The sequence below is a fragment of the Protobothrops mucrosquamatus genome, unplaced genomic scaffold (genome assembly GCF_001527695.2).
Source record: "Protobothrops mucrosquamatus isolate PMUCROS unplaced genomic scaffold, P.Mucros_1.0 scaffold3846, whole genome shotgun sequence".
Taxonomy (NCBI): Eukaryota; Metazoa; Chordata; class Lepidosauria; order Squamata; family Viperidae; genus Protobothrops; species Protobothrops mucrosquamatus.
This window is the reverse complement of record NW_015389796.1, coordinates 36,367-52,691: the sequence shown is the minus strand read 5'-3', so window position 1 is coordinate 52,691 and position 16,325 is coordinate 36,367. Positions and strand designations below refer to the sequence as shown.

The window sequence follows — 16,325 nt, the reverse complement described above, 5'->3', positions numbered from 1 at the left end:
AGACAGTGCCGGCTGGCGACCCCAAGGGGGAGGGCCTTCTCTGTGGGAGCTCCCACCCTCTGGAACGAACTGCCCCCAGAGATCAGGGTGATCCCTGATCTCCCTTCCTTCCGCCGCGCCCTCAAGACATGGTTGTTCCAGCTTGCGGGACTGGCCTAAGGGATTTTAAAGGGGTTTTAATTACTTTTAATCAGATTAGCTTAAATATTTCTTTTTATTAATTTTAAAGGTGTATTGTTTGTTTGTATTTTATCTAATTGTTAGCCGCCCTGAGTCCGCAAGGAGAAGGGCGGGATATAAATGTAATTAAATAAATAAATAAATAAATAATAATGGAATTAAATTAACCCAATAGGCTGGATTCAGACAACATGCTAACCCCTCTCCCCAACCTCATTCATGCTAACACCAGCCAGACTCACCATACAGTGAAAATGCATCCTGAATATTTTTAACAGACCTGATTAGTTAAACGGCTTCTGAGACTACAGCCTAAAATGAATTCTAACATTCTTAAAACTGGTAGTAAATGAGGACGGGTCAAGAGGTTTGCAGAAAGCCATAGTTATGTCTGCCCTAAGACTATAGAACGTGCTTCTATCTTCTATCAATTTTATTCCCCTCCCCTTCTTTCTTATAGGGGGATTGACTTTGATGGAAACACTGTAGGATTTGCTTACATAGGCAGCATGTGCATGCCGAAGCATTCTGTAGGAATTGTTCAGGTTAGTACAAAGGATACTTGTTATCTACAGTATTTGTATTCAAGTGAAAACCTATATACAGGCATAACTTCTTTACAAATAAACTCACTTCTTATTTTTGATCCACATCATTTTCATCCATATTTATTTATGGATTTGACATCTCCAGGTCGTGCCTCAACTGATGGCATTTTGGCATAAAGCATTCCAGGCATGTTGTAGAACAAGCTTTTTGTACGTAAAGAACTATGTATCAGAAGATGACAATAATATTATAATGTTTCTGGATCAGGAGGAATCAAACTGTGCTCTAACTGCTAAATGAGCAGGTCAAATCCTGTTACAATACTTCCAAATAATGCTTCTGAACAATATTCTTAGCAATCCTAATGACAAACATGAATCACCCTTCTTTCATTCCAAGAAATTTAGGATCTAGATTGCATATGACTGAATTATAGTATATTGAGAAAATGAGAGAATACTAAATCTACTTAAAAGGAAAAAAAATGCCAGTATTTTAAAATCCTGCAAGAGAACCATATCAGTTAAGGTGATGCTATGCATTTATTGAGAAACAGTAAACTTAGCTTTTTGTTCACATAGAAAGAATGGAGAGAAATGGCAATAAACAAAACGTATACAACAAAACTCATAAAATTTTGTTTCTTAATAAGCAGAGTTAGGATCCTGGTAGTAGGAGGTAATCCTGTTTCCACCAGAAGGTCATTTTATTCAGAAAGAGCAACTCATTCTTAATTCTGTTTAGGATGGCTACCTTCAATATTCTGAAAATGCTAGCTTGTAGCAAAAGATACTGAATACTTTTTGGACTGAAGTTGCCTGTAAGTTTTAGTAACTGAATAAATGCAGACAGCAAATGGATGCATGCGTTTTGATCTTCTCCTGTGCTGTAGCTTCTGGGCTTTAAAGTTTCCTTCTAGATGTATTTGTGTATGTTCTGGAGTATTGGTGGACCCACATACATTCAGAAAAGTTAGAGGAATCCTGAGATGGTATCCCCGACTCAAAAATTGGTCAATTAGTCACCAGTTTTAGCCACTTAGTGCTAATAATAATAATTGGATTCACTTTCAGTTTCTTGGTGGACTAAGAATAAAGTATTCTCGTTTCTTCAGGATCATGGTAAATCATATCATTTGGCTGCAGTTACAATGGCCCATGAGATGGGTCATAATCTGGGCATGCATCATGACAGAAATTCCTGTACATGCCTTGCTCACTCATGCATAATGTCTGCGACACTAAGGTAAGGATTGAGGAAAACTTTTAATGCTTTTCCAATCAAGTTATTTTTAAATGGTTGCAATTAATTGTTAAATAAAATATGCTGACAAATTACAAAAATGAAATGGCCGGGGAGTTACAAAAAAAAGGTTTTTGGTCATTTGTGTGTCACTTTACCATGTGTAGTTAGAATGTCTCGTATTTAAAAAGGTAGAAATGTTCTCAACAATTGAATAGCCATCCTTCAGTAGCTTCCTCCAAAACACCAGAGTTTAAAGAAACAGCGTAGGAAGCATAGCCAAAGAAACCAAATATTAATATCTGTGATGGATAAAAGAGGAAACCAAGTTAGACGTTAAAGACTTTCCTAAAGTGGGAAGCGTAATGGGAGGTAAATTATTCTGAACAAGGCAACAGCAGGAAGAAAAGGATAAATTAGCATCCTTGGGGTTTTCCTGCCTCGCCCTTTCATCAAGGTAGAATATGTTACATCTCTGTCACATATTGCAGTCTTCTGAAATCAGCAGGTAGCAACGTACAGGAAGTCATTGACTTACAACCATTTGTTTAGCAACCGTTCGAAGTTACACTGGCCCTGAGAACAGTGACTTACGACCGGTCCTCGCAATTACAGCCATCACAGCCTCCCTTCAGTCACAGAATCGTGTATTTATGACGCTTGCAGCATCCTTCATTCCTGGGATCCTCATTTGGGACTTTCCCATCTGTCTTCCCATATGCAAAGCCAATGGAGCAAGCTGGGTCCCTTATTGACTGTGTGGTTCACTTAACAAAGTGGGAAAACTGGCTGTAAAACTCAGCACAACTCACTTAACAACTGGCTTGCTGGACAATGGAAATTCTGGTTTCAGTTGTGACAGCAAGTCAAGGACTACCAATATTTTCTTCTGGGTGGAAGTTCAGGCCTTACTTCATCAAGAAGGAAAAAGGAAACAAAATCATCTCAGCAATTGTCTGTTGCAAAACTCCCCATAACTTTTGTGTAAGCGTTTTGTGTAGGCTCAGTGAGCATCCCAGCTGTTGATCAATTTCTGGTTTCTTCGGCTAAAGCCCTAGGACTTCATTGCCTCCCATTTCATGCAATGGCAAGAAGGCCAGGAAGTATGGAGAATGCCATGTAGCCTTTCCTGTCCTTCCTGAAGGATTTCTGGGCATCGTGATTACCCTTTAATACTTCTAGACACTTTATGATGTTTTGTACGGAAGACTTTGTTTAGAAAATTTTTTGTTCAAATAACCCCACCAAAGGGGTCTGGTGCAACTTTGACCTTGAAAGAAGACCATCTTGTCTATTTAATGGCCACCAGCAGATTCTCTTTGCGTTCTTGTTTCCACCCGATAACTTGAGGACCAATGATTATATTCCTAACAATTTGAATTAACATTAGGAAGATGCTTTGCTGGGTTTATGATGCCATATTTGCATCTATTTAAGTATTCAGCTTCAGAGGCCAGTGGCATGTTGCTGATATTTTCACTTTTCAACAAAAGAAATCAACAACGAATATTTTAAGGCAAATAGAGAGTTGGCACGCTTAGCTCTCTCTTCATTGTTATAAAAAGTACAATCCCTCCAAAAGAAGAAAAGGAAAATTGGATCAAAATTGCACTGTTTTCCCTTCAATTATATTATTTTCCTTCCACAGAGAGGCTGACTAAAAATGAAAATAAAAGGCAGCTCACTCAAACACAAGACGCAGCTCAATCAATTAATATCACATGGAGTTCTCGTTACAAATGTATTTTGTTAAAAAAGAAGGGAAAGTTAGTGGAATTAAACTGAGGGAGCATAATCTGGGACTAAGATCAAGGGATACATAGTGTTCTCTTATCTATTTTGTTAGCTTTAGAGGAAAAAAATCACTGCATTTCTTCATTAGCCATCCTTTTTCCATCTTATATGTTTTTGCAATCAATCCTGTTCCTAATACAAATATGGATAAAGTCATGGTCTTATTTTGGTTCATCTCTACAGCAACGAACCTTCCTATCAGTTCAGCGATTGTAGTAAGGATGACCATCTGAGGTATCTTATTAGTCATACCCCACAATGCATTCTCAAGGAACCCTTGAGAACAGATATTGTTTCACCTGAAGTTTGTGGAAATTACCTTGTGGAGGAAGGAGAAGAATGTGACTGTGGCCCTTTATGGGTAAGATTTTTTTTAATCAACCAGAGTAATTTGAAGACCTTTCTCAAAAATGGGAATACTTGAAAAATCGTCTGGCTTTCTAAATGGTTTGAGCCATCCAAGAGGTTGGTTTGTGAATGGCATAGGTTTCTGCCCTTTATATGCAGTCATGTATGAAGGGGTTTCTTGGATTTGGTTAACAAGTTTAGAGGAATGGAGAACTGGTACCTCACTACCATTTGGGGAAGATGGTGTATTTTTTAAAATGGGTGATTGACAACTCCAAGAAAATCCTTCCCTCCTGAAAAGTCCTATTTTGTTGACATGGCCACATTATCTGTCCCACTATTTTCTTGAGCTGCTTTCTCCCATATCTGATGATCTTTAATCTATGCTCTGATCCTAATAATATTTTTTATAAGACCAGTAATTTAGTGTTCTTTTTATATTGTTAAATACACTTGTAATGGTCTGTGAGAATGTCCTTGAGAGACAAAAGAAGGAGGAAATGTCTACTCAATGATCATTTAAGAAGTAGATTAGCCTGCAGAAGCAATGGGGCATGGCAAACATCTCAAGAAGAACACCTCCCACCCATTCTCTTGGTCCGTAAATATGAGGTGGTAGAAATATACTTTCAGTACTGAAAGATTCTGCTACGGTAACCTTACAATCAGGGTAGTGTTAATACTCATGGTTGGTGCTTCTTCTCTGGACTACCTCAAATGTTGGCATGATGAGTAGAAAATCCCCCATGAATAAGAAAGGAATGGGGCTGTAGGTTATGTGGGCTTCACAATTAGGAGATGAGGATATTTTTGTTTTATTCTTGTCACATAGGAAATATCAGATAAGGCTCTTCCACAGAGAGATGCCATTATCCGTTTGCAATAACAAACAATTTGTACATTTGTTAGCATGAACCCATAAGAGGGAACACATTGCAGAAATGTTTTTTTCCTTGGCAGTTTCCTTCTTCAAAATAGACCAATTAAAAAATACTAGGCCGCAAAGTCTATGATATCATTTGATATGTTTTGGTTTTCAGAATTGTCAAAATCCATGCTGCGATGCTGCAACCTGTAAACTGAGACCAGGGGCGCAGTGTGCAGAAGGACTGTGTTGTTACCAATGCAGAGTAAGACTTGTTTATTTTTAATACCAGGAGAGATTTTACCCTGCTCCATACTAGCAAAAAGGAAATGTAATATCTCTTGGCTGTTTACTATGATCAAAACATTTCAAACCTATTCCTATCCCTTCTTTCAGTTTATTTGACCCTTATGAACATATCCATAGGTAGGGTAATTTAATAAAATTTCAGTCTTCTCTCAATCTCAAATGCACTCTTTCAGCATGTTAAATCATATCTGTGAAAATAATATCTTTGTTCTTTGACTGAGATTGCATGGAAACCTAGTTTAAACTAGGAGAGGCAATGTTTGAGATTGGTGCCCTAACTGAGCTTCCTAACTTTCTGGAAGCTTCTAAGAGGTCCCTGGTAATGCTGTGACATTTTTCTCTCTGAGCCTTTTAGGATGGAAATAGGTGCAGGAGACTTCTGGAAGTAAAGTTGCCCTTTTTCCCCTTTAAGTTCTCTACCTGCTCTCTAAAGCTCCAAATTCAGGTGTTTTTGTGGCGCATTCTGGAGGTGCTGCAGGACCAATGAAAGAGAGGTGCTAGTTCCTCATTCCTTCTTTTTATGTGGGATCCCAGTTGACTCTGTAATGAACTTTTTGAGCAGAGTGGCCCAAAACTTTTTGTTATTTGCATATTTCCATCACAAGCCTAGATTCACAGCAGGAGAAGGGAGCCTCGTGTTTTTCAGCACCTGACAGAAAATTCTATGAATGCTTCTTCCCATGTAGAGAAATAAAAATATTTCATGAGAAGTTCAGCAATTCACTTTTTGTTGCTTTTTCATGGCAGCCCGACTGATTTTCCCTTTATGGTCGGCCAACAGGTAGAACTTGTCTTTCAGGAATTGAGCCTTTCATTGCAATCATTTTCCCGTAGCAAATAAGACAGACTGGGACTTCTAGGCACCACACACAGTTGTAGCAGGGCAGGGATGCCTTGCTTGGTGATCCTCTAGACAGATGAAGAGGAGGTTTTGAAATGTGTTATGAACCATGGTTTGACTCTTTGATCTCTGCTGCTGAAGTTGATAGCTGGGAGTATTTTTGATTCTCACCCACAGTTTAGGACAGCAGGAGCAGAATGCCGGCCAGCAAGGAGTGTGTGTGATTTGCCTGAACAGTGCACAGGCCAATCTGCTGACTGTCCCACAGATCGCTTCCATAGGAATGGACAACCATGCCTAAACAACCATGGTTACTGCTACAATGGGAATTGCCCCATCATGTTATACCAATGTATTACTCACTTTGGGTTAGGTAAGTCAACCTTAGGATTTCAGAATAGTGGTGTTATAAAAGATTAAGACAGTCATTGCCATTAATGAAAGATATTTTCTCCTTTGTATTCATTAATCATCATTTCATTTCTGTTCTACAACAGAGTTGGAAGGAGCCTTCTAGTCCAACTCCCTGCTCCCTACCATTTCCAATCTCTTCCTTAAAAAATCTCCATTGTTGTAGCACCCACAACTTCTGAAGGTGTTGTCCAGATGGAATAATTTTTCAAGATGAAGTTCTTTCTTTGTTGGATTTTTGGCAGTTGCAGCACACTGATGGTGCATATTTAAGTGATTGTCCACTAGGACTCCAAAATCCCTCTTACAATTATAGTACTGAGCCAGATATCATCTATTCTGTACCTGTGATTTGGTTTTTCTTGCCTAAATATAGAATTTTTTTTACCTTTTTCACCATTGAATTTATTTTGTTAGATAGGGTCAAGTGTTGAAGTCACTTGAGATCCTCCTGGATCTTTAGCCTATCTTCTGGAGGGATGGCTATTCCCGCCAGCTTGGCGTTGTCTGTAAATTTGATCAGTTGCCCTTCTGTCCCCTTGTCTACGTTATTTATGAAGGGTCAAATGGCATTTGATGGTGATTGGGAATCCAAATTGAAATCAGAACATTGTTTCACTTGTATGATCAATCCATCAATTTGATTAATAAATAAATGGATGCTTGCTGGATTATTTCCATTGCTTTGAAAATGGAAACTCTCAGTTCAAACAAAGAAATCTTTATTTTGGTCAGTTAAATAGCATAAAATGATGTAACATTCCAAAGAATGGAAATAACTCAAGTAATCCAGCTATATTCAGAAAGGCTTATGCCCAGGAATTGACAGGCCTCAAGCCAAGAATGACACATGACGGTTCTTACAAGCTGAGTTCTTTCTTCTTTCATTCCTGTAGACAAAATCTTGCTGGATTAAGGACTCTACTATCCGCATCTACAATACACTCTGTGGATAATTAGGGAGGAGCTGTCTTCGCCCTCTTTCTCTCACATGTAATATTGGGGCTGAATTGCCTCTTATTCATCCTAACTGCACCCCCTCCCACCCAGTGATCCCCCTCCTCACTGCATTCGAGCACAGGAATGTATCTACAATAGTGTTAAACTTGGAAAATGGAGAATGAGGACACAGAGGAATGAAGTTGCACTCAGATTCCCCTCCAGTCATTGATTTACTACAGGGTCTTCTGCAACTTGCATAGAGTGGCTTCAGCTTTTATGTCCATAAAATGAAATAAGGAAGTTTAGTGTATTACTGTGTCAGATAGAGAATGATTCAGTCATAATGATGATTAGATAATTAATGGATTACAAAATAATAGGTTACAAATTAATTTTAATTTAATTTAATTTAATAATTTAATTTATATACCGCCCTTCTCCCGTAGGACTCAGGGCGGTGCACAGCATATTAAAACAGATACAAACAAAATACATCAAAAAACAAAAAACCCCCATAAAACCAAATTAAAAGCCAAATATTGGAAGCTGTGTGTCAATTAAAATTTTCTTAAAATCATCCCTACCTAAAANCAATGCAGAGTAAGACTTGTTTATTTTTAATACCAGGAGAGATTTTACCCTGCTCCATACTAGCAAAAAGGAAATGTAATATCTCTTGGCTGTTTACTATGATCAAAACATTTCAAACCTATTCCTATCCCTTCTTTCAGTTTATTTGACCCTTATGAACATATCCATAGGTAGGGTAATTTAATAAAATTTCAGTCTTATCTCAATCTCAAATGCACTCTTTCAGCATGTTAAATCATATCTGTGAAAATAATATCTTTGTTCTTTGACTGAGATTGCATGGAAACCTAGTTTAAACTAGGAGAGGCAATGTTTGAGATTGGTGCCCTAACTGAGCTTCCTAACTTTCTGGAAGCTTCTAAGAGGTCCCTGGTAATGCTGTGACATTTTTCTCTCTGAGCCTTTTAGGATGGAAATAGGTGCAGGAGACTTCTGGAAGTAAAGTTGCCCTTTTCCCCCTTTAAGTTCTCTACCTGCTCTCTAAAGCTCCAAATTCAGGTGTTTTTGTGGCGCATTCTGGAGGTGCTGCAGGACCAATGAAAGAGAGGTGCTAGTTCCTCATTCCTTCTTTTTATGTGGGATCCTAGTTGACTCTGTAATGAACTTTTTGAGCAGAGTGGCCCAAAACTTTTTGTTATTTGCATATTTCCATCACAAGCCTAGATTCACAGCAGGAGAAGGGAGCCACGAGTTTTTCATCATGTGACAGAAAATTCTATGAATGCTTCTTCCCATGTAGAGAAATAAATATATATCATGAGAAAGTTCAACAATTTACTTTTTGCTGATTTTTCATGGCAGCCCAATTGATTTTCCCTTTATGGTTGGCCAACATGTAGAACTTGTTTTTCAGGAATTGAGCCTTTCATTGCAATCATTTCCCCGTAGCAAATAAGACAGACTGGGACTTCTAGGCACCACACACAGTTGTAGCAGGGCAGGGATGCCTTGCTTGGTGATCCTCAAGACAGATGAAAAGGAGGATTTTGAAATGTGTTGGGAACTATGGTTTGACTCTTTGATCTCTGCTGCTGAAGTTGATAGCTGGGAGTATTTTTGATTCTCACCCACAGTTTAGGACAGCAGGAGCAGAATGCCGGCCAGCAAGGAGTGTGTGTGATTTGCCTGAACACTGCACAGGCCAATCTGCTGACTGTCCCACAGATCGCTTCCATAGGAATGGACAACCATGCCTAAACAACCATGGTTACTGCTACAATGGGAATTGCCCCATCATGTTATACCAATGTATTACTCACTTTGGGTTAGGTAAGTCAACCTTAGGATTTCAGAATAGTGGTGTTATAAAAGATTAAGACAGTCATTGCCATTAATGAAAGATATTTTCTCCTTTGTATTCATTAATCATCGTTTCATTTCTGTTCTACAACAGAGTTGGAAGGAGCCTTCTAGTCCAACTCCCTGCTCCCTACCATTTCCAATCTCTTCCTTAAAAAAATCTCCATTGTTGTAGCACCCACAACTTCTGAAGGTGTTGTCCAGATGGAATAATTTTTCAAGATGAAGTTCTTTCTTTGTTGGATTTTTGGCAGTTGCAGCACACTGATGGTGCATATTTAAGTGATTGTCCACTAGGACTCCAAAATCCCTCTTACAATTATAGTACTGAGCCAGATATCATCTATTCTGTACCTGTGATTTGGTTTTTCTTGCCTAAATATAAATTTTTTTTTACCTTTTTCACCATTGAATTTATTTTGTTAGATAGGGTCAAGTGTTGAAGTCTCTTGAGATCCTCCTGGATCTTTAGCCTATCTTCTGGAGGGATGGCTATTCCCGCCAGCTTGGCGTTGTCTGTAAATTTGATCAGTTGCCCTTCTGTCCCCTTGTCTACGTTATTTATGAAGGGTCAGATGGCATTTGATGGTGATTGGGAATCCAAATTGAAATCAGAACATTGTTTCACTTGCATGATCAATCCATCAATTTGATTAATAAATAAATGGATGCTTGCTGGATTATTTCCATTGCTTTGAAAATGGAAACTCTCAGTTCAAACAAAGAAATCTTTATTTTGGTCAATTAAACAGCATAAAATGATGTAACATTCCAAAGAATGGAAATAGCTCACTCTTTTCCAAGTAATCCAGCTATATTCAGAAAGGCTTATGCCCAGGAATTGACAGGCCTCAAGCCAAGAATGACACATGATGGTTCTTACAAGCTGAGTTCTTTCTTCTTTCATTCCTGTAGACAAAATCTTGCTGGATTAAGGACTCTACTATCTGCATCTACAATACACTCTGTGGATAATTAGGGAGGCGCTGTCTTCACCCTCTTTCGCTCACATGTAATATCGGGGCTGAATTGCCTCTTACTCATCTGGACTGCACCCCCTCCCACCCAGGGATCCCCCTCCTCACTGCATTCCAGCACAGGAATGTATCTACAATAGTGTTAAACTTGGAAAATGGAGAATGAGGACACAGAGGAATGAAGCTGCACTCAGATTCCCCTCCAGCCATTGATTTACTACAGGGTCTTCTGCAACTTCCATAAAGTGGCTTCAGCTTTTATGTCCATAAAATGAAATAAGGAAGTTTAGTGTATTACTGTGTCAGATAGAGAATGATTCAGTCATAATGATGATTAGATAATTAATGGATTACAAAATAATAGGTTACAAATAAGCAAATATTAACTAGCAAATAATAAGCAACTGATCTCTCCTCTGAGATCTCTTAAGCCATTCTTTATCCTGCTGGCATGTTACACACTCAGGTATTTGTCTTGGTTCCTCACTCCCTCTTGCAGGTGCAACTGTGGGTCATGATGCATGTTTTAATAAAAACCTGCAAGGCCAAGGTCATTTCTTCTGCAGAAGGGAAAACGGTAGAATCTTTCCATGTGCACCACAGTAAGCAATCTAAATTATTTCCTACTATGATGATGATATAAAATAAGGATAATATAAAAAATATTTTTATGTCCACATCTGTTGGAACTTGATTCTATCACCTGGCTAAAACAATAGCCTTACCTTGTTGGGACTAACCTGCCCCAGTGCTTCCGTGGAAAGGGCCTGCTTCGGATTCTGCAACCAAACACTTTTGGGTGGAGAGGTGCAGGAGAAAAGCCTTTTCTGCTGTGGCCCCCCTTGGCAATATTTTCTTGTCAGAGGTGAGGTCTGCCCCCAGAATTCTGGCCTCCCGGAACAGCCTATAAACCTGGCTCTACCTGGGTCCCCAGCATGGGCCTGCTATGTTGGGGAGGGCTGACTGGGTAGAGAAGGTATTCTCACCCACAGACTGCCCTTCATCTTGGTTTTTAATTTTTAACTTTTATTCTAATTGTTTTTAGCAATTTCTAATTTTTTATTGTATTGTATCTCACGCAAGAGACGGGGGGTATGGGAAATAAACAAAATGCTCACAAATAATCAAAAGAACCGACCTCTCATCACTCCATTCTTGTTAATTAGTATGAATTCTCTGTTTCCTTTTCAGGGATGTAAAGTGTGGCAGGTTATACTGCAAACTTCATAATGACAACGCATATCCATGCAGATACAAATATTCAGATGATTATTCAGATGACCTCCTAGATGATGGAATGGTTGATCATGGAACAATATGTGCAGTTGGAAGGGTTAGTAAATGTTTACCTCTAATCGGTGTGCTCTAAAGTCTGATTCCAAGGGGTGATCACTAAAATTTCCAAAATGTATTTTGCTGAAAGCTGGTTTAGATTTTTCACACCACAGTGAATCTAAGTAGAAGAAAAAGTGTCCATCTATCCTTTTTTTTTTTTTTTTTGGTTGTTGTTATTTTGATTTTCCTTCAAACAAAAACCCCAACAAATGAGGTGGATGTCCAGGGCTGTTTCTTTCTTGCAGGAACAAAACGCCTGGCCTTCTCAGAGCCTTGTGCTTCTCTCTCGCAGCATCTTCTGGACAGATAGTCAAGAGACAGTCCTTTCTCTGAACTTGTAGACATCTCCATAGGGAAGGTGGAAGAGAGAAATGAGAGAATCAGGGCAGAGCTGGTTGTGACCTAACAATGAAGCCACTTAGAAATGCTGAAGCAAACCCAAAACTTACCTCAGAGGATCAGGAATCACTTCCCCTTGATTTTTATACAATATACAACCTGAAAGAAGTTTGCGTTAGTTCGGAAAGTGCTGTCTTACTCCATTGATAATATCTTGCTTTGACTTTCAGGTCTGCAGAAACAGGCAGTGTGTTGATGTGAATACAGCCTACTAATCAACCACTGGCTTCTCTCAGATTTGATTTTGGAGATTCTTCTTCCAGAAGGTTTGGCTTCCCTCAAGTCCAAAGAGATCCATCTGTCTTTATTCTACTAGTAAATCACCCTTAGCTTCCAGATGGCATCCAAATTCTGCAATATTTCTTCTCCATATTTAATGTGATTATATTTTGCTGTAATCAAACCTTTTTCCCACCACAAAGCTCCATGGGCATGTACAACACCAAGGGCTTATTTGCTGTCAAGGAAAAAAAATGGCCAGTTTATCATTTGCCAATTGCAAAGTACATTTAATGCAACAAGTTCTGCTTTTTGAACTGGTGTATTCGAAGTGAATGCTTCCTCTCCCAAAATTTCATGCTGGTTTTGCAAGATGTAGCTGCTTCCATCAATAAACTAACTATTCTCATTCTGCATTTTGTAAAGGCTCATTTTTCAAATCTGGTTTGCTGGAGTAAACCGCATCAAGAACTTGCATGCAATCCTGAGGTAAACCATCAGGTGAATTATCTACTGGCATTAAAGGAACTTCACAGTCAACTAATCAAGGAGGGAAGCAATCTAGAACTAAGGAGAAATCTCCTGACAGTTAGAACAATTAACCAGTGGAACAACCTGCCTCCAGAAGCAGTGAATGCTCCAACCCTGGAACTTTTTAAGAAGAGACTGGACAGCCATTTGTCTGAAATAGTATAGGGTTTCCTGCCTGAGCTGGGTGTTGGACTAGATGATCTCCAAGGTCCCTTCCAACTTTATTGTTGTTGTTATTATTATTATCCAGAAAATTCAAAAGATAGTATTTTGTCTCAGAAGGAGCCCCTAATAATAAATAAATCCACATATTGCAACACAGTTCCAAAGGTGCTTTTCAAAAGACAGGTGGACCTTTTTGTTTCTTTTCCTTGAAAATCTTTCACTTCTCAGCCAAGTGAAGAACTGAAGAAGCTTCTTGGATAAGAAGGAAAACATTTTTTTTTAAAAAAACACTTATAATATTGACTTGTAAGTCCATCTGAGCTAGCAACTTTGCCTAATTTTATTTTTCTTAGCTGTCCATAGGTGACTTTTGCAATCCAATTTTTTTCTTTCTGATTGCATTGAATACCTTTTGGGTCTTTTCCAGAGATTTCCTATTCTCTAACTGATTATATTGTATAAAATAACCCCTCATAACTGCCTTACTACCCTTCCAGACAGTTTTTAGGTCAGTTGTTAATCTCCATCTATAATTCAAACTTTTTTTTCTAAGTACCAAAACAACTGGATTATAGTCAGAAAAAGATTTAGGTAAGGTATCAACTTTCAAAATTTTATTTGCTAAGTTTTTAGAGGTCCATCTCATGTCAATCCTTGAAAAAGATTTGTGTCTTTCTGAAAAAAAGGTATATTCTCTTGTGGAGCCATTTTTATGCCTCCATGAGTCTACTAGCATCAAATTGTCCATCATTTCAAAGAATGTCTTTGAATTTACCCTGGGAGGGTTTGATCCCCTTAATAGATGTTCTATCCCAAAGTGGCAAAGTCACACCATTCCAATCCCCCAACATAAGCCAATTTTCATATGAAAAAGGCGAGAGTTGGTTCATAAGGTACTCAAAGAAATTGCTTCTTACAAATCTACCATATTCATCTGATCAAAGTAGCCTAGGTTTAAATTGGGATTTTATATAAAAAACACTCAATTAATCTTTTTTAGCCCAGCAGATATAAATTCCTCCCCATGTCTTTTATTTGCTAAATATTTCTGGACTTGTTTTTAATATGTGTTTCGTGAAGACAGATTATATGAGCATTAAGTTTTCTCAGATAGTGAAATACTTTTTTATGCTCAGATGGGGTTTTCGAGAAGAGATTGGACAGCCATTTGTCTCTAACGGTACAGGGTCTCCTGCCCTGGGCAGAGCTTGGAAGAGAAGACCTCCAAGGTCTCTTCCAGCCCCATTGTTCTATGTTCTATGATTGCTCTTGGTTATCTGCAACTGACAATAGGTCTGTAATTATACAATGGGAGCTGCACAATGTGGATAGTGCTGATATTCAAAGGTCTCCAGGGACAGGTCCTGATTCCAAAGACTTAAATCTGGCCCTTCTTTCTTTGATGCCAACTTTCCCCCCCAAAATAAGACTTTAATCCCAGTGTAACAATTCTATAAGTGTATTGGAAATGGCTGCTGCCAGTTATGGAATATTGCGGCTTGGCAAGGAACCACGTCTCCTTGTTTACAGTAAACATCACCCTCTTTGGAAACAATTTATTGACAGCTCATAAATGACAAATGAGACTTTGTTCTCTTTCCTTTTCTATTGACGTTGTGATTCAGGAGGACTTTCAGCCTGCAAAGTCTGTGCCCACACAAATATTTTCAGTTTTTCTTGCCTTTTCAAAGAAGTTTCGATCAACTGATGAGTGGGGTGAAACGGATATTAACTTCCTGGAGAAAATACTTCTCTAAGATTCCCTGCCTAACTTTTTTTTAAAAAAAAGGTTAAGTTGCAAAAAGGAAGAATGATCCCAGCATGCTTTGAATCATTTGCAAATCTACCAAGGTCTATTCTAGACTTTCCAATGAATTTTAACATTTATTTTACTTTGGTATCTTTTTCAAGGGCCAGTGTGATATAAATTAAGATGTTGGATTGGACTCAGGATAGCCATCTTTAGGTCTCCAGTTGCCATGCAACTCACTGGATGACTTTGGACAATTATTTTTCTTAGCTCAGACTAACTCTCAAGTCATGTCATGTATATCTTGAGCTCCATGGAGGAAATGAGGGAGATTAATGTAAGAGAATAAAATAGATTCTTGAATACAGCATTTATGCAGCAATTTTCAGTCTTTTCCAGAGATTTTTTTTTATTCTCTAACTGATTATATTGTATGAAATAACCCCTCATAACTGCCTTACTACCTTTCCAGACAGTTGTTAGGTCTGTCCAGTTGCCTAGATTATTATCAAAATAGTCATGTAATTTCTTTTTATAGTCCTTTACAATTTCCTCCCTGAGTCTACTAGCGTTAGATTGTCCATCATATGGACTCAGGATAGCCATGTTTAGGTCGCCAGTTACCATGCATCTCACTGGGTGATTTTGGACAATTATTTTTCTTAGCCCAGACTAACTCCCAAGATTGGTGCTGTGAGGATAAAATGAGAACTGATGTCACTTGAGCTCCATGGAGGAAATGAGGAGATGAATGTAAGAGAATAAAAGAGATTCTTGAATATAGCTCTTCTGCAGCAATTTTCTTAGATTACATTGATGAGTTTTCTCTTTATGTTTGTTCTCTTTGACCAAGATAATATTATTTGATTTAGTTCCTAATAACTCCTAGATTATGACAATATATAATAAGTAACCAGTAAATACAATACACAAATCAAAGTTAAATAGTATAAAATGGGAAAATATAATTGTTCTAAAATATCTAAAAAGGATTAGAGTAAATGTGGCATTCTGTACAAATTATAGGATAGTACTTGGCTATTGTCAAGGATAGAAAATAAAATTGATCCAATAATAATAACAACATCTTGAAATAAACCAAGATGAAAGAAACCAAGTTGGCGACCAAAGAGACTTTCAAAGGCTCCCATACCTCCTTGTTTCTAAATGAAGAGATGGTTATTTTGCCTTTGTCCTCTTGGAATGAAGCTGCTGTTTCTACTGTGGGCTTTCTTTCCCCAAAAATTGCCAAACAAACTAATCAAAAGTAGATTTTCCTCATTTCCTTTTCATTCACCAAAGATTTCTGCTTTGCCTTTAAGAATAGGGTGGGTAGTGCCCCTTTTTCCACACTCCTCTTTATTGTGCCTTCATAGATTTCTATCCCAGGTGGAGACAAAAGGAGAGATTAAATAGGGATTTTAAATAGGGATAATTTTTAATGATTTTAATAATGTCACAGCTACAAATATTTGGTTTTAATTGGCTTTTATAGGGGAAATGTTGTGTGTGTTGTTTGTATTGTGTTATTTTAATATGCTGTGAGCCGCCCTGAGTCCCGTGGGGAGAAGGGCGGCA

The 16,325-nt window shown here is 38.2% G+C and overlaps 1 protein-coding gene across 1 annotated transcript in view; it reads left to right on the top strand.

Annotated features, from left to right (window-relative positions):
• Nucleotides 1-12,715, top strand: part of LOC107298284 (zinc metalloproteinase-disintegrin-like batroxstatin-3) — a 22,623-nt gene extending 9,908 nt beyond the window's left edge. Inside the window, exons 10-17 of the mRNA XM_015827658.1 lie at nucleotides 641-725; nucleotides 1,844-1,974; nucleotides 3,949-4,126; nucleotides 5,154-5,243; nucleotides 6,306-6,501; nucleotides 10,848-10,950; nucleotides 11,540-11,681; nucleotides 12,253-12,715. Of these exons, the coding sequence (XP_015683144.1) occupies nucleotides 641-725; nucleotides 1,844-1,974; nucleotides 3,949-4,126; nucleotides 5,154-5,243; nucleotides 6,306-6,501; nucleotides 10,848-10,950; nucleotides 11,540-11,681; nucleotides 12,253-12,297 (970 nt within the window). The 3' untranslated portion in view covers nucleotides 12,298-12,715. The remainder of the gene's footprint in view (nucleotides 1-640; nucleotides 726-1,843; nucleotides 1,975-3,948; nucleotides 4,127-5,153; nucleotides 5,244-6,305; nucleotides 6,502-10,847; nucleotides 10,951-11,539; nucleotides 11,682-12,252) is intronic.
• The last annotated feature ends 3,610 nt before the right edge of the window (nucleotides 12,716-16,325 follow it).